This window comes from Phlebotomus papatasi, chromosome 3 (genome assembly GCF_024763615.1).
Source record: "Phlebotomus papatasi isolate M1 chromosome 3, Ppap_2.1, whole genome shotgun sequence".
In the NCBI taxonomy this organism is placed as follows: Eukaryota; Metazoa; Arthropoda; class Insecta; order Diptera; family Psychodidae; genus Phlebotomus; species Phlebotomus papatasi.
Genome location: NC_077224.1, coordinates 38,874,038 through 38,895,971, shown reverse-complemented (window position 1 = coordinate 38,895,971; position 21,934 = coordinate 38,874,038). Strand labels below are relative to the sequence as shown.

The window sequence follows — 21,934 nt, the reverse complement described above, 5'->3', positions numbered from 1 at the left end:
AATTATCAGAAAAAATCATTTGCAGATGGTAAATGTTTATACTGCACTTGGACTGGATCACAGGTCAGGATCTTATGGCGTCTACACACTAGAGAAATTTATGTCTATATTGAAGAGTTTTTCCTACTCAAGCATAGGGAATTTGCTGCAATATGGACATAAATTTCTCTAGTGTGTAGAGGCCATTAGAAACGACTGACAGAAATCTTCAATCTCAGGCAAATGGATTCTCATGATTTTATTGCATATCTACAGTGAAAAATTTACATATTTGCTTATCACATCTCTTGTATTGACACTCGAGACATCCTTCTTGAACAACAAACCAGGAGAGTCCACGTAACTCTTATAAACGTCGATGCTCTTCTCCGGAACTTTAGGCGGCTCTACACTTTCATAGGAATCCCTCCCAAAATCACCGAGTGGCACCAGCTGAATCGAAGCTAAAGCCTTCTTTTGATTGCCCAGATGGGAACTTCTCACTTGATACTCATCCCCCATTGGCATTGATTGTTTCGCCATTTGAACGTACTTCTTGTACAGGGCGTAGTTTTTCTTATCCGGCCTCCGAACTTCCATTCCGTAGATTTCCAGAGTTGAGGGAAGGATGGTTGTCAAGGAATGTGTGGCTACAGTCTCTGTGAAATTTTGTGTTTTTACATCAGTCAGAGGTTCCTCATCTGACGTGGATGCCTCATCCATGCTGGAACTTGTGGAACTTGTTGTTGAGCTTGTACTACTCTGACCAGTTAGTGAGGGATTCTTGGAACTTGTGCTCCTTTCATGTTTTCCCGGTTCAAATGGACTGAAGTTCGTGCGGAAAGTACGAACAAAATTCCTGGCCAAATAACTAATCTGGTAAGCAATGTGCTCCTCAAAAGCCGTTAATTTGTGTGGAAGATGGTAATTTGAGTAGGAATCTATCATTTCCACATGCTTCGAATGCACCCTTATCAATTCAGCCACAATCTTATTCCTGTCACTGGTGGAATAGGGGAGATTCTTCATTACAATTGGTCTGACCCATTCTGTCAGTGGAGCACCATCCCTGACTGAATGACACCTCATCTCACGCCTCTGGAGATTGTGCATGTAATAATCTGTGGGAAGTTCCCAAATGGCTGAGCTTTGCTTGGAATCATTCTCATGTGGAACGTAGTAGCCGAGAAACAAATTAATGGAATGTTGCTTTTCTGTATCCGAGAACGTGTTACTGTAATACCGACTCAGAGTCTGCATAATATCGTTACCCTGACTAGTCCAGGCTGCTGTCTTCCTATACGTCTTGATCCTATGCACCAATTGAGATCCTCCGTACTGCAATGCAAGGGTATCTCCATGATCCTCATAGAGAGTCTCAAGCATAGTTACGCAATCCGAATCAAATTCCAACTTTGGCGGATCAATGAAGCCCAATTTGCAGAGTTGATGCCCCAAAGCACACTTCCCAATTGCAAACTGAGCAGTATTGGTACGATCCAGACAATCCACACAGTTCACTCGAACAATTCCCGTCTGATACATCTGTGACTCATCTCCATCATACAGAAACATCCCAATCTGCTGAATGACATTCTCAGCAATATCCGCAAGGCTATTCATCACATTCCCATCCCCTCGGCTCTTCCTGGCCATATCAAAATGGATGTACTTTATCCGATGAGGCGGTGGAAGAAATTGATTGAGATACTTAACACTGGCCAACATTTCCTCAGTCAAAATACTCTCATGCTTTCGCTTCTCCCTCTTCTTCACCAAATTGAAAATTATCACTGGAGCTCCGTAGTGAAACAACAATCGCTCAATATGCTTAGCAGAAGTCTCAGCATAGGGATCTCCCAAATCCAGAGCAATTGGCGGCTTGGGAACCATCTTACTAACATCCTGAGACCAATGAGATGGAATTGATCCTCTCATCTGAATAAAACTGCACATCCTTCGGCCATCCATGACAATTTGCTCAGTCTCCACTTCATTGGCAACATCCCCTTTATGATTGGCTCCACGTTTGAGAAATCTCGTTCCTGCAAATCTCGTACTTCTCCTCGCAATTAAGCACACATAAACAGATCGTCCGAAAATATTAATATTTGACTGGCTGATGAATCCATGGATTATTTCCAGGAGCCAATCTTTATGCAAAATATGCTCCATGGGACGAAGTAGAAATGAATTCCAGACAAATCGTTTCCGGGAGACGCTTCTGAAGGCGAATTCTATGTTACTGTCTACGCCACTGGATTTCTGTTAAAAGAATAATTTTCGCGCCAAATGGAAAAAAGAGCGTGAAAAATCCATCGAAATAATAAAAAAAAAATACCAGAATTAACAAAATAGTATTAATTTTTAAGTAAAGTCTGATTGATTTATATTTTTCGAATTTTATTTTTTGACCTTTTGCTTGTTTCGAATTATCGTTCTTCTACCAAGTTTAAATATTCTAGAATCAAGGAAGAGACTTTTCTCATTTGCGCCTAATGACTAAAAAATAATCAAGCCTGAGCAACTCGAACTCAAAGAGATAACAGCTCTATAATCAACTTTTTATATAATAATAATATTTATTTTTCCAATCTTCAATTTGCGTCTGCCGCCGACTTCACAACCGATCTCATTGGAGATTTTAACTTGTCATCGTCCTGAAGTTTAAACGGTAAAAGATATCAACTTCCGGTCTTCGGTGACCCTTCCTTAACCCTTTAAGGACGATTGGAACACCGGTGTCCCATAAAGAAAATAATTTTTCCTGACTACCTAGAGTTATTTTTTTCTTATGTCTGTACATAATTGTAAAGTAGAAGGTTGAAGGAATCTAGAATATTTTTTGCAAGTCTCTAGCTATTTGCTATGTGTAGTAAATATTTAAGCTCAAAAAAGGGTAATTTTTAAATTCTCAAATTCATAATTGATTTTATTTATTTTTTATATTTATAATTTTTTTAAGCAAAACGCTTTTGGCAATAAAAACTACAATAATCATACGTAATGTTTTTCATTAAAGCGAAAAATATTATTCATTGGTATTGTCAGAAAAATTTCTTAAATTTTTGGGCCATTGTTGTCCCTATCGTTCATAGAAACACAAAATACACCAAATTAGACTCTGTTGAACTTTCCAAGGTTAGACGTAAGACTTATCATTGATTAGGTTTCTCAGATTAATTTTTATTGTTGATTTTCAGTCCGTAAAAAGTGTCTCGTCGTTAAAGGGTTAATAAAAAAAACTGTTCCGGACAGGAACATGCCTTTTCTGCAATATACGAGAAATTGTAAAACCCCACGAGCAAAAATGATAAAGTTTAGGCTTAGATTTTTTGCACTATATTTTATCCAAATTAGAAATTATCCATCTCATCAAGCAGATATATAATCCAAATAGGGTCGGAGGGGTCGGAGGAACGTCTGTTCGACAGGGAACCCCTATTGACACTTTTGTCAAAATGTTGAAAATTAATTAATGTATCTAGTAAAATATAAGCAATAGAATGTTTTTTCTGTAATATACCTTTTACTTTAAACAGAAATGTTCAAATTTCGTATCCCAAATGGTACATAGTAGGGTGTCAATAGGTGCTGACACGAGTTCTTAAAGTGTCAATAGACGTTCCTTTCACCCTATGCTTTAAGATAGTTTCATCCTTTAAGCAACATTAGTTTACTTAATAATCATGCCAATTTTTGGGCATAACATTCAGATACAGAATTTCTCATTAAATACTAAATTACATATTTTTAGGGATAGTTTTTATCATAAATATCCGTAATTTATCATTCATATATGCAAGATCATTTTTCTACACTATCAAACTATAACTATACTTAATATCGTTAGTTCAATCCTTATAGTGTAAGAAAAAACCATATGAATCCTTTATCATGTCTCATAGCATTTTCAATTCAAGATTAAATGCACTTTTAATCCGAATTTCAGATGGAAATTACCATCAATAGAATTGTACTAAAGTCAACTATCACTTTCTAAAGGATTCATCCTTCAAATCAATATATTTCAGGATATATTTAAGAAATTCATTTTTATATGAGAATTCACCCAGTGAATGACCGACCTACTTAACGTGCGTTATTGGGTGAAGAAGACAAACAAGAAAAATGCAATTCTTCATATCAGGCATATATTCAAATTTAGGGACTTAACAATTTTCATCTATATTGCTCAATAGTGGGCCCCACAACTTTGTATAAAAACCCAACATTTTTGTAAATAAATTTAGATTTCGCATTACCAGGGAACCAAGCGTTTCTTTTCGGCATTAAATTGCCTTCGTCTCTTCTGCGATTTCTCAGGACCACTTTGGCCAAGTCTAGCGGCACCCGTGCCTTCCACTTGAGCGGCCAAAGAGTCTGGCTTATCTTTAGCGGCATCTAAAGTGCCTTTCTCTCAGCAGGCAGACACTCGGCTCTGTTGCCTGGACTCAGCGGCTTTACATAAAGCCTAAGGACCTAAAGTGGCAACATCTTCTGGCTTTGTTCGTCGGCATTAGGATTGCTTACTTTCAGCTACCAGAAGAGGCTCCGCTGCCTACCACTGCGGCTTTAAATAGCCTATCTTAAGTGGCAGCTCGGACTTTAAAGAATTGAAGATATTTTCTCCCTGAGGCATTCGTGCCCGGTGCACAGACCAAGTCTCTGTTTTACGCTCTGGTCTGGAGGCATCAGATTAGTCTGGTCGCCGTCACTGAGGGGCATTCCTGCCTGTATCCCAGTGGCATTCAATTGCCGTTATCAGGGGCTGTCTTTACAAGACGCCGAGCGACACCGAAAGGGTAGAAAACCTTCAATAAATCAACAGTCCAAAGAGCAAGGAATTTCTTGGCGAGATCTGAGAAATCTTCCCCCTCTATATTGGCTCCTGTAGCCTGTTTGGAGCCAACAGTCCCTATCGTCCATAGAAGCACAAACCTTGGTTTACTTGGTTAACCTTGGTGTCATGGGCCCGTGACCCCAATGGCCTCTACTCTACACTCTAGGAGAAATTTCTTTAAAAAATACTTTTTAAAAGAAAATTTCCCTTATCCTTGTAACCAGAAACGTCAGATTTTTTTTAAAGGCAATTTTTGACGAAATTTCTTCTAGTGTGTAGACACCATTAAGCGATTGAAAATGTTGATGATTAATTTACATATCTTTTAACTCTTTAAGGACGATTGGAACACCGGTGTCCCATAAAGAAAATAATTTTTCCTGACTACTTAAATTTAGTTTTTCCTTATGTTTATATGTACAGTAGACTCTCTCTCAATCGGGAATATGGGGCAAAATGTCATCCGGTTTAGCGATAGAATTGAGCGTCAAAGCCTTTGTAAATTCCACAAAAAGCGCTCAATTATAAAGAAACACGATAAAATAGGAAGAACTACAGCGAATTTGAGCGAATTAGCTTCATAATTAAACGTGAAAATCGTCAACAAAATTTGTCGCCCGATTGAAAAAGAGCCGATTGAGTGAGAGTCTACTGTAAATTGCAAAATAGAAGGTTGAAGGAATCTAGGATATTTTTTGCAAGTGTCCAGTCATTTGCTATTAGTAAATTTTTAAGCCCAAAAACGACGAATTTTTAAATTCTCATTATTGAAAATTTATTTTAAATATGTTTTGTTTTTTATACTTCCAATTTTTTTAAGCAAAACCATTTTGAGAAAAGAAACTACAGTACTCAAACATAATATTTTTCATTAGATTGAAAAGTATCATTCATTAGTATTGTCAGAAAAAATACTTAAATTTTTGGGTTAATTTTGTCCCTATCGTTCATAGAGGTAAAAAATACACCAAATCAGACTCTGTTGGCTTTTCGAAGGCCAGACATAAGACCTTTTACTGTTTTTGTTCATTGGTTTAATTTTTATTGCTGATTTTCGGTCCGCGAAAACTGCCTCGTCTTTAAAGGGTTAAATAAGCCGCAAACCGATTTTCTACACCTCAAGCAGAGGCCCAATTTTTGAAACTCTCACTCGCACCCGCGAGCTCTTTAGTGGCCGAGAGAAATCCACTCGCACTGTGCGAGTCGCACACCCCGTAGATTCAAATCCTTCTGTAACGACTTCTTTATAACATAAAGTACTCGTTGCACGTACTCAAGAATTTCCGGGGAGTGCGAATCAATTTCTCTCGGCCACTAAAGAGCTCGCGGGTGCGAGTGAGAATTTCAAAAATTAGCCCTCAGGTCCACATTGAAAATCTCACCTAACACAAGTTGATCTAAATTTACCAAGACTTTTCTATGAAATTTTAAAAGGAAAAATTTCCCCGTTGTAAAAAAACAAATCCTTTTAATATTTGGGTATTGTAGCTTAGACACTTTGTGGTTTTTACTAAAATCAGATAGAAGAATTGCTGATCTAATAAACAAATGATTCCCTTCCCTTATTTGGCCCTGACAATAACTTGGAATTTCATCTGTACTTACCATTTTGTCCCAATCAGGCAGTGGCTCATCAGAATTGATGTCAACCTGAGATCCAACATACTTCGGTCCGGAGAGATTGTACTGAAGGGACCTCGTGAGATCATAGCTGTAGCTGCAAAAAGGATTCATTATTTTTTCTTCAGCTTTGGATTTTTTTAGGAAATCACTGTCTTACCAAAAGTAGAAATTACTTCTCAGATCAATGTTGGAGAACATCTTGAGGTACCTCTGTTCATGTGGATGAGGCTGTTTCGCTGAGGATTCATTGACTTTTATCATGACGGTATCTTTGATGGTGTAGATAACGTGCATCCCAATTACTGCACAGCGAGTCCTCTTCGTGACGAGAATCAGATAGTATCCTTCGAGAAATCGCACAAAGCCCAGAACTCCATAAGCACTTATTGACTTTGTGTAGCCAATGGAGCTGATGAGTTTCCGGATATCTCTAACCTCCAATTCATTTGGATTTTCAAAGATATTCAGCTCTGTGGTGCTTGTGCGATCAATCTCAAGTATCCTGAACCTTGTCTCTTGATTGTTGCTTCCGATAAGGTAGAGTTTCTGCAGGAAAATCGGGGAAATATGAATTTATTCTATCTTGGTATTTCCTGGAGATTTTCTTACAGTTTTTGTCTCGTACAGTGCTACTTTCTGGATTGAACTGATAATTGGATTGAAGGTGACTGTTTTACTAGTGTTCATGATTGCACTTTATTGGAAAATATTGCGGGAAAATTGAGAAAACCACGGATCGAATTTTCCTTGTTGACACCTGGCAAACTGTCAAACCGATCAGCTGATTTAATTGCGTCATCAATTTTGACAGCCAGGTGCGCAAGACGCAGAAATTTTCTCTTTCTTATTTTGTCAGTATTTTTGCGGAAAGTTTTTTTGGAAGAAAAAGCGCTATGTCTAGTAGGAAAAATCTGTATGAAGTGCTTGGAGTGAAAGAAACGGCATCTCAGACGGAGATTAAGAAGGTATTTTGTTCTACGGCGTAAAAGGTGCGCATCGATTTGGTGCTGCAAAGCCATCTCGGATGCTCTTCTTTTGTTCTCCGGAGCATTTATACAATTTTCCAGCTCTATGGGATTTTTTCTATTGCAGGCTTTTAAGGATCTGACAAAGAAGCACCGCCAGGCCACAAGTCCAGAAGCCAAGGAGCGCTACAGAGACATCCAGCATGCTTATGAAATTCTCAGTGTACCCAGCAAGCGGGAGTGGTACGATGAATTTGGCCAGGAGGAAGAAGAGGAAGTAGATGATGGGGTCGAGAGGGAGACGACTGATTCTGATCCGGATCAGGATTTTCACAATATCTTCGGGAATATGTCCATTTTCTCACAGCTCAACAGTCAGGGAAGATTGGCCAAGTGTGAGCCTCTTCTGACACGCGTAGAGGTAAGTCTGGAGGATCTGTACAATGGCAATACAACAAAGAGTGCTCATGTGAGGCGAGAGGTTATCTGTGGGGAGTGCTCAGGGGAGGGAGCAAAGGTGGGCAGTAAAATTCAGAAGTGTGACACCTGCAAGGGTTCCGGAATTGAATTCAAGCACCAGCAGATGGGTTTCTTCATCAATCGCGTGTCCATGGCTTGCTCAACGTGCAGCGGACGGGGGAAGGTGTTCAGTGATGAGGACAAGTGCGTCAAGTGCAGCGGAAGTCGCACAATCACCGAAGATAAGACCGTGGAAGTGAGCATTGAGCCAGGAATGCGCAATATGCAGAAGATTGAATTTACTGGCGAAGGGAATCACTTGCCTGGCCATCTGGCTGGGGATCTTGTGGCTGTGCTGGACTACGTGGAGCACGAGGACTTTCAGCGGGCGCAGGACAATCTCCTGATGCACAAGACAATCAGTCTGGTGGAGGCTCTCTGTGGCTATCGTGTCCTGATCAAACATCTGGACGGACGACAGCTGTATATTCACAATAATCCTGGAGAAGTCATCAAATCTGGCTCCCATTTGGTGGTGAAGAACGAAGGGATGCCCCGCCTGGGTCGTCCATTTGAGAAGGGTGATCTCCTCATTCGCTTCTCTGTTGAATATCCAGAGAACTCCAGTCTGTCCAGTGACAGTATCGATGCTCTCAAGCGTATCCTTCCATCAGTTCCAGATTTCGTGATGCCTCAAGGTGAAAATGTTGAAGAGGTCAATATGTATGACCTGGAAGACATGAACTTCGCCGGGAGTAATCCATTCCAGAAGTTCGGTGACCAAGAGGACGAAGATGATGAGGCTTTTGGTGGTGGTGCAACTGGTATTCAATGCCAAACTCAGTAAACTTCGAAGACTCTCCCCAAATGTTATAGGTTTTTTTTTTAATTAATTAATTAACTATATAGAGAAATTTCCCGGTATTTTCTTGTCTTTTTATTTACTGACGATAGGTTCACGGAGGCATTCTTTCCTTTTACATTTACTGGCGAACAGAAGAAAAGTGAAGAAGAGAGCGATGTAAAAATATGAAAAAATAAACAAATTTGCATGAGCGATCCGAATGTGTATTTGAGGATGGTGGAATGTGGAGGAAAGGCATGACCGTAGGGTCAATCGATAAAAGGTCATGGCATCGTCATCGACTTTCAAATGGACAAATGTTGCTGGTACAATGGGTAGTCTAAGTTCTGGTGCTTCTTGACCTCTTCAACGAACAGCTAAAGAAGAGGTAAGAGAATTTCAGAGGGAATTCTTATGAAAATTAAGACATTGTTCTCCTTAGCATTGTTGATGTTGAGAGTACTTATAATGGTTTGAAAAATTTATGATCTACAAAAGTATATTGAAATAATTTAAATAATAAATATAAAAAAGGGATGGCAAAGCGTCCCAAGCTTTGCGAAATGCTCGAACTCGTGACTTAAATGCTATACATCAAAAGTACTTTCGCATCATTTACCATTTACCGGTTCTCAACCGATTTGAACCGATTCATATATCATTCAAAAAATCCTCCAAAATTGTTTTAAAAGTAAGTAGAATCGATTGTCGGAGAAAAATTAGTTATCGGCTATGAACCGGTTCATTACCGATTCAAAACCGATTGGAACCGGTTCACTTTTATAGGGAATTCCAAGACCTTTCCAACGACCCCAAAAATGACCCCATTTGCTTGATAAATGCGCTCTCAAGCGTCTTTTTAACCTTTGACCTTGAAAAACCGTAATCAGGAATGATTTAACTGTATTTTCGTATATAGACAAAATGTTCGTCTGGGCAATCTTTTAAACATATCCAAAAATAAAAAAATCGCACGCCGCGTTTTAAAGAAATCCAAAAAAAAACATGGTTTTGGAGGGGTAGGGAATAGGAGGGGTGGGGGAAAAATGAGGGCCATGTTAACAATCCCTGGGTCGGCTTATGAGGGGATCCCCCTAAGGTCCCAAGTCGCTATTTCTATAATCGTTTGGCCTCAAGAGCTGGCGACATTCGGACGGACAGACGGACAAACAGCGTGACGACATTTCTCAGAAATCGTCTGAAACGTGAAGATTTGTTGATAAAAGTGGTCTCCGCGGGGTGGAAGGTGGAAATTTTGGGGGGTGAAAAAATCGAGGGATTATGACCAGCGCACAATAACTTTTGTTTGCAAACATGTTTTCAAGACTTTCTATGAGAGAGAGCAAGATGACTACATTTCATTCACTCTCATTGAAATTTCAAAAACATATTTACAAAACATAAATTATTGTGCGCTGGGCATTATTATGCTCTCTCCGTGGAGTTCCAGCAGTAAAAAAGCTTTCTATCATTTTTAACTGCTCGAACTCCAAGAGAGAGCAGTTTTCACAATCCCTTTTTTTGTCAAATTCTCACCATCTTGGCTGCTAAACGGTAAGAGATATTGACTTCCCGTCTTCAGTGACCCCCCCCCCCCAAAAGTCAGCATTCTCTAGCGAACTAACTTACCCAAAGCACCCCCCACCCCTTCGATCCCCTCTAAAAACATGTTTTTTTGACTTTGCAAAAAATTGGCCCTAGCGATTTCAATGATTTTCGGTTATGTTTTGTAGTTAGTCGAGCTGAACATTTCGTCCTTAGACACCTTTCACCGGTTAATTCGCCATATTAGATTATTTAAGGTCAAAGGTCAACCATCCTAGAGGGCCTAGTTTTTGAACGGATTTTGTTAAATTTGGACTTTATTGAAAGCTCTTGTAATTCTGAACCCGACGGCATCGGTCGCAATTGACGGTGAATCGGTAAAGTAACGGTAATAGTCCTAATCTAAAAATACAGAGGGGCAATTCACGAAATATCCAGACAAAATTGACCGGACGGCGAATATGGCGGAGACATATTTGATGTGGCGAAAAGTGAAATAATCCTATTCATTATTGTTCACATCGTCTTTATTGTCGAAAAGTAGGCAAAATGCTACTGGCAGATAGCGCGTTTTTAAAATTTGAATATTATTCATTATAATATTTTAGGAATTTTAAGCAATCTAAGATAGAGGAAAATTTTCAAAATTCCAATATAAATTATTTGTATTTTGATGAAGTTTATTGAAGATTAAATAGTCCAATTATTCTTCTTCATATAAAATAATATAAGTATTGCAATAATGTAATTACCTCTCAGGAATAGGTTCGAAAAAATTGTATTTATTCTGATAATAAAGATATTATTCTTTGTACATAGACGTGGTAAATGTTACTACTAATGCTTAAAATTTGCTATTTTATGCGTGCATTTATTGCAATATGGTAGTCTTGCGAGGGTTAATTTGATATTACAAATAGGGTTTTTTTATATCATTGTAGAAGTCGTAGCTTGGTGAAAATTTAGGTCCGAAGTAAATCGTACTACCAATAAAAAAATCAAGAACTTATAATCCCAAAATAATAATTCCTTTAATCTCTGTACTTTCCCCCAAAACCCATTTTTTCAGAACTCATGGAGTATTTAAACGTTTACAAAATTTTAAAATCCACTAATTTCTTATTATTGTTATGTGTGGGGCTGGACATCTTTACTGAAATAAAATAATGCAAATGAATATTTTTTTCATAAGATTTTGGTTAAAAAAAATCGTACCCTCCAGTCGCAAGCTGGAGGGTAAAATTGTCTGGATACATCCCGAAATTCTAGCAGATACAAGACCCAAAACTTTGTACACCCTCCATTTTTAGCGATGAAATGTACCTTTTAACCGGAAGGCGAAATTCGCTTCACAGAAAACAGAAAGAAACCAGTCAAAATTTTGTCTGGAATCTGGATACTTTCGTGATTGCCCCTCTGTTTTTCGCATTTTTTCAGTCTTTTGGCCCATATAAAATTCAAACGGTAAGAGATATCAATTTCCAGTCTTCGATTACCCCTGCTCAAATGAAATTACCTCGAAAGTAATCTCTTTAGTTTTTCAACCTACCCCTTCATGCGTCCCCTATACCCCTAAAATACGTCAAAAATGAGGTTTTTCTAACATTACAAAAAATTGGCCCTAGCGATTTCAATGATTTTCGGATATGTTTTGTAGTTAGTCCAACTGAATATTTCGTCCTTAGACACCTTTCATCGGTTAATTTACCATCTTGAACTATTTAAGGTTTTGTTCAATTCATTAATTAAAAGGTCAATGGTTTTTTGAAATCCCTTTTCTTGAACAATTTTCAACTTCAAGCTGATTTTGTGGAGATTTATAGACAAATTTAATTCGACAGTAATTTTATAATGCACCAGAAAAATTTGCGAAAAGGAATATATACAGTGGTGACCAAAATAATAGGACCACCTCTGATAAGCCTACTTTTTTAACTCTTGTAATTTTCTATTCCAATGCGTTGAAATAATTTTGATGTAGAAATGTTCAAATGATATCCATACGTCGAACAAGTGTTGTTTTGGCCATTAGAGATCTCTATTTTGACATATAGTCCATATAGTACGTGAATAGTGATAATGTATTCGGACAATAAAATAGGACCACTGTAATAAACTCAAATTTATTTCAAGCATCTAAAAAATAACAAAATTTTAGTGTAATGTCAATAATTATTTGGTATCTTGACAAGTGACAATTAATTTTTCAAGTTTAGATAAAGAAAACTATGAGAAATTGGAGCAAATATAGAACTTTCTTGTTAGAGGCTCTATTAGATTTTTGAGGCTACGAAAGCATATGGAATGATCGTGAATATCATAGCTGACTACATTAAATAACGAAAATCAATAATCCTTAACACAATATAGTGTTTACATAAACATAAGACTCGGAATTTTGGCTGCCACTGGTTCCACGGGCCAGAAAACAACAACAATTCAGGATTTTCAAATGGTTCAATGTGTCGAAATCAGTCTAGCACGTAGCACGTCATCGTAAGGTATTCTATAGGAAAATATTGGTTAAAAAGTTCCTCAGATAAGTCCTGACTGAGTTAGAAATAGATTTTGAACAACAGGGTTACTTGGAAGGACGAACATGATAACATAGTGTTAATATCCTTGAAACATAGAATAATGATATTTCCTTTTGTATACCATAGATTGAAAAATTTTGTTCGAGAGGAGACATACACAGCGCTTGACCTCGAAAAAATGTTAAACAAATTCAATTTCATCATAAAAAAAATCTTTTATGATCATCTTCTTTCTAGACTTGGTATTTATTGAAAAATTTTAATCTCTTTCGCCTCTTTCATTAAGATAATTCACCGAGTTATCATGTTCGTCCTTCCAAGTAACCCTGTTGTTCAAAATCTATTTCTGACTCAGTCAGAACTTATCTGAGGACCTTTTTAACCAAAACTTTCCTATAGAATACCTTACGATGACGTGCTAGTCTGATTTTGACACATTGAACCATTTGAAAATCCTGAATTGTTGTTGTTTTCTGGCCCGTGGAACCGGTGGCAGCCAAAATTCCGAGTCTTATGTTTATGCAAACACTATATTGTGTTATAGATTATTGATTTTCGTTATTTAATGTAGTCAGCTATGATATTCACGATCATTCCATATGTTTTTTTTTAAGAAAGTTCTATATTTGCTCCAATTTCTCATAGTTTTCTTTATCTAAACTTGGAAAATTAATTGTCAAGACACTAAATAATTATTGACTACAGTAAAATTTTGTTAGTTTTTAGATGCTTGAAATAAATTTGAGTTTATTATAGTGGTCCTATTTTATTGTCCGAATACATTATCACTATTCACGTACTATATGGACTATATGTCAAAATAGAGATCTCTAATGGCCAAGACAACACTTGTTCGACGTATGGATATCATTTGAACATTTCTACATCAAAATTATTTCAACGCATTGGAATATAAAATTACAAGAGTTAAAATAGTAGGTTTATCAGAGGTGGTCCTATTATTTTGGCCACCACTGTATAAGGCAGAGCTCCTTCTCGGGAGTTCGAGCAGCTCGCAAAGCCTCGACACTTTGACACCCTTTTTTTAATTTTAGATTTAGAGAATTTTTAACTGCTCGAACTCCAAGAGAGAGCAGTTTTCACAATCGACTTTTTTTTTCAACTTTGCAAAATTCTAGCTGCTAAACGGTAAGAGATATTGACTTCCGGTCTTCGGTGACCCCCCACAATGTCAATACATTCTATCGAACTAACTTACCCAAATTACCCCCCCCACCCCTTCATGCGCTCCCTATCCCCCAAATAGGCAAAAAATGAGGTTTTTCTAATTTAAAAAAAAAATTGGCCCTGACGATTTCCTTCATTTTTGGATATGTTATGGAGGTAGTCCAGCTGAACATTTCGTCCTTAGACACTTATCACCGAAAAAATCGCCATCTTGAATTATTCAAGGTCAAAGGTCAACTACCCTAGAGGGCCTAATTTTCAACGGATTTGGACAAATTTGGACATTTTTGAAAGATCTTTTAATTCTGAACCCGACTGCATCGGTCACAATCGGTGATAGATCGGGAAAGTAACGGTAATAGCCCTATTTTAAAAATACTATTTTTCGCATTTTTTCAGTCTTCTGACCCATATAAAAAATCAACGGTAAGAGATATCAACTTCCGGTCTTCGGTGACCCCACCTCAAATGACATTACCTCGAACGTAATTTTTTTGTTTTTACCCCCTCCCCCTTCATGCGTTCCCTATCCCCCAAAAATAGGCAAAAAATGAGGTTTTTCTAATTTAAAAAAAAAAATTGACCCTGACGATTTCCTTTATTTTTGGATATGTTATGGAGGTAGTCCAGCTGAGCATTTCGTCCTTAGACACCTATCACCGGAAAAATCGCCATCTTGAATTATTCAAGGTTGAAGCTTAATTTTCACCCGATTTGTTCAATTAATTAATTAAAAGATTAATGATTTTGTGAAGCCCTCTTCTTGAACAATTTTAAACTTCAAGATGGTTTTGTGGTGATTTATAGTCAAATTTAATTCGACAATAATTTTCTATACATCAGAATGCTTGCGAAAAGGTATATAAGGCAGAGCTCTTTCTCGGGAGTTCGAGCAGCTCGCAAAGCCTCGGACGCTTTGCCACCCCTTTTTCAGAACATTTAAAATTGTTATTCAAATTTCCCAAAATAATGTGATAAATGAACGTATAAAAATTATCTATGCCCATTTCAGTAACTTATGACTAAAAGGTCTCAATTATTATTCTAATATTCTATTAAAACAGAAATTAATTAACTATTAAAAAAAATCCTGTAAGATGTGAATGTCAATACTTGTTTGTGTCTTTGAAGTAAGCAATTTTCCTCAAGAAGACACTCATTTAGTATAATAATTTATTCATTATGTATATTAGATATTCTTGGTAATTTTATCGCAGAAATTAATAATTATTAGACATCCCCTGGATAACTATTAAAATGATTAAAATTAATTTCCCTTCACAATTCGAAAATTAGATAAGGGATAAGTTAAGTGAAAACATATTAATTTGGTCTTATATAGAAAATTAAAAAAAAAATCGTAGAAAAAGAAGAATAAAAAAAAACATTAGAATTGTCTGACAATGATTCCAGCAGCGTTCCCTCGATTCTCGAGTTAGAAAATAAGGAGTGACCGTGAGGAAAGAAGATCTTGTTCATCTTGGCAAAAGTGCAGTGTCTAATTGAGTGATCCCATACGAGATCAATCGTAAATGGTGATCTTCGCTGATCTCTCTGCACTTGTAATCTCGAAATAGTCGAGGTAATCTACTCTCTTTAGATTCTAAAGGCATCAAATGGTTACTGTTGTGGATAATTCCAGTTTCTTTATGCCTTTTTTTAACCCACTATTCATCTTCCATTGCGCGCCATTTGATTGCCATTACAGAACGCGAGATGACCCAATTTGGAATTGGGTAATTTGCTATACAGAGAGCAACACATACCAATCCCAAGGCGCTCTTTTTCATTTGGATTGATAAGAAGTGCTTCAGTGAACAATTCTGGGGAACTTTTTCTCTCACGGACGGGTCTTGTGAGATGTCTTTGCTCCAAATTTTTGTTTTGTCTCTGTCGCAAGATTTGGGTGATTTTTTTTGGATATGTGTCTCCTCTGGGCCAGAACTCATGAAAATTCCGCAATTCTCCAAGTCTTCCCCATTCATTGGTCATCGGTGGAAAAAAACTGGGAATCTGTTGCGATTTCTATTTGCCTTTTGCAAGAGAATCGTCATCGTTGAGGCCACATTAAAGCCACGTGATAAGTGATAAGCGTGCTCAATTCTTTTTCTGCGGGGCGACCACAGAGTGTCGTCGGGGGCACAATATAATAACTTCTCTGTCGTTCTCTATGAGCTCCCAATCCGCCACACAGTCCCACCATCATCCTCAGCGTCGTCGTGTCCCTGAAAATTGTTGGCTACCATATGTACATACAACTAATTGTGGTGTTTGTGTGCCTTTCGTGGCAGATTCCGTGGCAATCAAAAGTAATGACTAAGTACAAAAACGTCGCACAGAGTTTCACTCATCATACGAGTAGCTTTTCTGAGATTGTGTGCAATTTTCCTCAATTCTCTCAAATCCCATATATGTTAGAAGGCGACCACCACTTGAGATGCTCGTTGAGATTGTCGTGTGCTGAAAGAATTGGTTAGCACTTTTTTGCACCATGCCACCCAATCCCAGAGATACCCAGTGCTGGAAGGACACTTAGTGGCCCAGGCGACCACGAAGTGTCGAGGGACAGTGGAAAAAAATCAAGGAAATGAGAATTGGAGATAAGGCACAAAAAGTACATGAGATGGAAGAACAAAAGTTAGGAAAGAAGTGTTCAGATAGAAGAAATAATTTCAACTTAACAGACGAAAATGATGAGAGTGATATAAGAGTCTGTGTACACTCAGAAAAAAATTAGTAATTAAACGAAGAATTATATAGCTCGCAGAGACACATAGAATTGCTGTCTAGTCAATTAGCAATAAAAGGTAAAAAAAATTGCTTAAAATACTTAAAACTATACACTCTGATAAAAATGTTATATGTGTAAAAATTACACATGAGAATTTTTTTCAATTTTAAGTAAAGATTTATTAATCGACAGCTATTAATTTCTTAAACCTTTAACGATAAGGACTTTCCTCTGTCTCTTTTGATTAAAAAAAATTGTGTATCACAAACATATTTTTTCTATAGCATTTTCTATGAAAATTCTTAGCATTGAAGTGGAAGGGGAGTATCTTTTAGAGACCAATGCTTAATGAGCTTGTCCTGAATAAGCTGCTCATTGACCGGGAACTATTGGTTCTTATTCTTAAGTTCTCGAGGTGTATAGAATTCGGCGATTATAACTCTTGGCATACAGTCTCTACGAGTTACGAGTAAGTAAATATAAATCGTTAAACTTTGAAACTCGGTAAACCTTAATTGAGCATTTTTTAATAAGGCGTTTAATCCAAGGTTTATGCCTTAGACACACTTATGACTTAAGCCAAGAGACCGCTCAACGCAATAATAATCAAAATAATAATCTGAATAAAATCCTATGGCATTAGTATTAAGTGCTGGACAGACCTAGAACTTAAACCGAGAGATGGCTTAACGTATTATTAGTATAGTCAAAATAATGATTAGACCACATTCTCATCAATTTTCCACTAAGATATCTCTTTGCTTAAGCTGTAAGTTTGTTTAGGGTATTAGTTTGAGGCGTTTGAGGGTCTCAATCACCTCCTTGTCATCAATTGTGTTCCCCTTTTGGCCGACCTTATAGGGAGACTAGGATATTTGTAAACATTTTTGATGGTATCGAATTTACTGGGATTTTTCAAAGACATCAGTGAATTAATTAATGGAAAATGTTATATAACTCTACCCTAAAAAACAATGTAAATAAAAATTTCTATATTAAATACGGTAATTTTTAATACATAATGCTCTTTTAATTTCAAAAAAGCCCTTAGCAACTTCTTCAGCTCCTCTCACTATCTATGGGCAACTCATCCTATTTATTGATCACTTTCTCTAGCCTAATAACCATTATAACCTTTAGTCTCTCCTTCTTATTGGATTGCAAAGAAAAATTCGAGCACAACAATATTTTCCAGTCTTATGGCCTTTACACAGTACAAAAAGTCTTTGACAATATTTGTTAAATGTGTTGAATTGTTTGCACTTGTATAAGGTAAATGGTCAAAGTGTTTTTTAATATTGCTAAATATACTTAGACATACATTTCTCTAGGATATAGAGACCACTAGGCAATTTGACGGAGTCCAGAAGCGTAACCATTATAGACTTTATAAAAAGACTTTTTGGGATCCTTTTATGAGATTTATTGTAGTTATAGAATCCTGAAAAACATGTTATTTTTTTCTTTTATTTTCTTGTGTCTTTATTAAACATTCTTCTATAACGAAAAAATATAAATTTTAAGGCGATTGCTTTAACCACGAATATGTTATAGTATAAGATCGCGAGTACAAGCTGCCGAGATGAGGTACCTTCGGGCGGTTAAGGGAATCACTCGTCGAGATCGAGTGAGGAATGTGGCCGTTCGTGAGGGACTAAGAGTCGAGGAGCTGATTCTTCGGGTTGAGAGATCACAACTTCAATGGTATGGACATGTTCAGCGAATGTTTAGAAAGAGATTCCCCAGAAAAGCTATGCCAGCCATTGTGAGAAGGCGTCGACCTCGAGGCAGACCTGGGAATGCCTTGGGATTGAACCCGAACATCTTCATGAAGTAGCGGAGGATCGATAAGCGTGGGCTGCTAATTTGAATGTCATGGGCCCGCGACCCCAATAGGGATAAGCGGTTGAAAATGAATGAATGAATGAATCTTATACGATTAGGTTTTTATTATTGGTTCAGAAACTGACCACTTTCTCCTACTGAGTAAGGATTTGAAGATCAGAATGGTTCTACCTTCAATATAGCTTGACTTCCCAATGGAAAAAAAAATTGGGATAAAGCTATATGGACGTACACTAGAAATCTTCCACCCTTAAGAGATTATTTGGGATTGAATTAAAAAAAAATGGCATTGTATAAATGAGCAGTAAAAAGTTAAAATTGAGCAGTAACAAAAAAAATTGAAAGAGTGATATTATCGTCCAAATTTTGGCAAAGGGAAAATAAAGGGCTCTTCATTCTATCTGCAACAATTTTAAATGTTAAATATATAAATGAGACCCATTTTTGAAAAGATTTCAGTTTTTTGCTGACCATAATTAGATATTTTACTGCTTATTTTTAATTTTTTACTGCCCATTTTGAATTTTTTACTGCTCGTTTGTTTTTTGCCAAAAAAAATGAGAGCTTTTTATAAGTATTTAATGTCCACAACTCATGACCACATTTCATGTGTAGCGTATGAGGCTGACTTAACGCTTAAAAATTGAAGCAATATTTTCTGAGTGCAAACGATATGAGGAAAAGTGTTATCTCGCGATTTCTTTTCCTCATCTATTCAGTCGCTAAATTCTCGCAAAAAGAGGCACCTCAGCATGACGAGAGATTCTTCTCTCTTCTTAATTGGTTACATACACGAGAACCAATGCAAGTGATGGAAAACCCCCCTCGCGCTCCCTGATGGCTCATATCAATTTGTCGACGGAGGTAGATATTGATTTTTGTGATCTCCAAACTCCTTTTGTCATTTGCCAAGGTGGTATCGGTGAGACGGAGAAAAATCTCAGTATTTCCCCCTTTTTTGTGCCATCATCATCATCCCCTTTTGTTCAATGTCCCCATTCTCATCCATCGGGCGAATCCTACGGAATGAGGCCCACCAAATTCTCCTGCCGCCCACTTTTCCACTCACACATCCAACTCAACTTTTTTTTTATCTATATGGCATATGAATCCTACAGAACTTTGTGCCATTCCACTCGATGTGACTCTCCTCTGGTTCTTCTTCTGGCTTTTGGCTGAGTTGACGAGCGGACTCGTACATTTTGCTGTTGGCGCAGACAATCTATTTTGGGATTCCGCCATCATCGTCATCACCATCATTAACACAATTTCATACGCGAACTCTGATGCCACCACATTCACTTCGGAGCTCACTTCTTTGCGCTCCCAAGGGGCCCAACGGGTGAGCCAAGAAGTGGTGAGAGGAAGGAGATCTCCTGTTTCATCTGCCACGCGAAAGTGACTTCTTCAAGGTGATGCACAAATCACTGATATTATATTGAGAAAATTTTCCAATGCTGGCATCATTCACAGGAAAAGATACAAACACATCCAGAACTTTTCCAAAAATAAATATATTAACCTGTTTTGCAGATATATTGATTTTGTTAGAAATGGCTTCTCCATAAAGTTATAGAATTCTTATATTTTTGCTTATTGAGCAAAAATTATCGGACATTAGAAAGGGATTCTTTTAAACGTATTCCTTGATTAATTACACTATCCGGGTAGGAGTCTTCTTTCAGAGACTTTGTCAATGGAGCAATTTACTGGAACAGCATGTATTCTTTTTTTCTCATAGCATTATTGTTTTACGATTAATAAGGACGTTGTAAGATTTAATAATTTGGCATTTACTTGACTTTGTAAGGAGATCAGAATAGAAATCCACTACGTTATCAGATATCGTCAGAGAAAGATAATAAAATCAAGCCGTTATTATTATTATTATTATTATTATTAAGTAATCACAATACGAATAAATATAATTATAATTAATCGTATCAAGAAGTCCATTCGTTTAATTAGATTTATTCCTGATTGAACAGAAAATCTAGTTCCGACGCAACAGTATAATGGGATGGCCTATTCCATGTTTCTGGATTTTTTTTGGATCGGTGGCAGTGACTATATCAATTGAAATACAACTCTTTTATATTGAAAGTCGTTTTAGTACCAATTTCACTTGTTTAGGAACTGGATTTTCTCTGAGGTCCCATATTCTGGATCAGAGTAATAGAGGTAGTGCTTAACCTAATGGAGGCACATCAAACTTTCATAATTGGTTAAAACACGTTCAATTAAATCAAGAAACAAAAAATCAAAGATAGTCAAAATCGTTTTCAAATGTAACCTTTGATATTATAAAGAATCTGCAAGAAATTAATTGAGACCTAGGGGAAACTGGGGCACCACCAAACACGGGGTACCAGCAAACACTATTTTTTATTTCTAAACTACTTGGACTATCTCGACCATTCCTTCAGTGGACAAGCATCCCTATAGTGCCTATAAATTCCTATAGGTCTTATCCTCTGAAGTCGAATATCCGATTAAAAAATCGCAGTGTTTGGTGATACCCCGTGTTTGGTGGTGCCCCAGTTTCCCGTATATTTGTAAATATGAAAAATAGCATTCATCTATGTAATTAACACATATTAAAAGTAATACTATATTGTTAATGAGATATGTTAAAGATCAGAGGGGTAAGGAAAACAAAAGTAATTTTCATTACTTTGGGGGGTCCTTCGCTGACCATAAGGCACTATCTCTCATCTTTTAACCTTTCGACTTTGCGTCTGCATAAAACAAGCAGCAGGATATAACTTCTCCCAGTACTTTAGTTTAGAATATCATATTAAAATATTTTTGGGCCTCAAGAAGTGAAAATATACACAACTCTTTTTTTTAAATATGAATTACCATTATGAACTGAAATTGCTACAATTTAAATAATGAGATCACAGAAATACACACCTTCGCTGCTTTTGTGGATCGTGAAGGGGAGTTCTTCTTATGATTCATGCCATTAAGAACAATGATTGTTTCCTAATTACGCAGAATATATCTAGATGATATTTATTTTCTCAATTATTTATGGTAATATTTAGAATGAAGTTATAAGCTTTATAATATTTTCTAAAATAAACATATAAATATAAATCACGTAAAGTAAAATGGGGTACTTTTTATTTAATTTCAGTTCTATAATTTTGAGATTAGATATAGATTTAGAGATAATAGATTTAGATATTTAGAGATTCGTTGTTTTAGATGGGCTATGAGAAAAATAAGTTTATGAAAAAATACAAGTTTTCCTGTTTTTTTTACGATATTTAAAACAGTGAATAAATCCCAAAATTCCATATTACCACATATTACTTTATGTTAATAAAAAATCATAAAATAGAAAAATTTCAATTTCTTTAAAAATAA

At 36.8% G+C, this 21,934-nt stretch overlaps 2 protein-coding genes across 2 annotated transcripts; one reads left to right on the top strand and one right to left on the bottom strand.

The window, feature by feature from the left end:
• Window positions 1–223: 223 nt before the first annotated feature.
• LOC129805589 (polyphosphoinositide phosphatase) lies at window positions 224–7,132 on the bottom strand. The gene is made up of 4 exons (XM_055853619.1): window positions 7,055–7,132; window positions 6,603–6,991; window positions 6,428–6,539; window positions 224–2,244 (listed from the first exon to the last, which is right to left on the bottom strand). The coding sequence occupies exons 1-4, from the start codon at window positions 7,130–7,132 to the stop codon at window positions 250–252; spliced, it is 2,574 nt and encodes an 857-aa protein (XP_055709594.1). The 3' UTR covers window positions 224–249.
• Window positions 7,133–7,202: 70 nt separating this feature from the next.
• LOC129805610 (dnaJ homolog subfamily A member 2-like) lies at window positions 7,203–8,935 on the top strand. Its single transcript, XM_055853649.1, has 2 exons — window positions 7,203–7,410; window positions 7,538–8,935. The coding sequence occupies exons 1-2, from the start codon at window positions 7,339–7,341 to the stop codon at window positions 8,714–8,716; spliced, it is 1,251 nt and encodes a 416-aa protein (XP_055709624.1). The 5' UTR covers window positions 7,203–7,338; the 3' UTR covers window positions 8,717–8,935.
• The last annotated feature ends 12,999 nt before the right edge of the window (window positions 8,936–21,934 follow it).

Excerpts from the sequence above, each read along its gene's own strand:
- LOC129805589 (XM_055853619.1), bottom strand. The coding sequence starts at position 7,132 with ATGAACACTAGTAAAACAGTCACCTTCAATCCAATTATCAGTTCAATC. Across the intron at positions 6,992-7,054 it reads CACTGTACGAGACAAAAACT|AAACTCTACCTTATCGGAAG; the intron begins GTAAGAAAATCT and ends ATTTTCCTGCAG. Across the intron at positions 2,245-6,427 it reads TGCCTGATTGGGACAAAATG|AAATCCAGTGGCGTAGACAG; the intron begins GTAAGTACAGAT and ends TTCTTTTAACAG.
- LOC129805610 (XM_055853649.1), top strand. The coding sequence starts at position 7,339 with ATGTCTAGTAGGAAAAATCTGTATGAAGTGCTTGGAGTGAAAGAAACG. Across the intron at positions 7,411-7,537 it reads CTCAGACGGAGATTAAGAAG|GCTTTTAAGGATCTGACAAA; the intron begins GTATTTTGTTCT and ends TTTCTATTGCAG.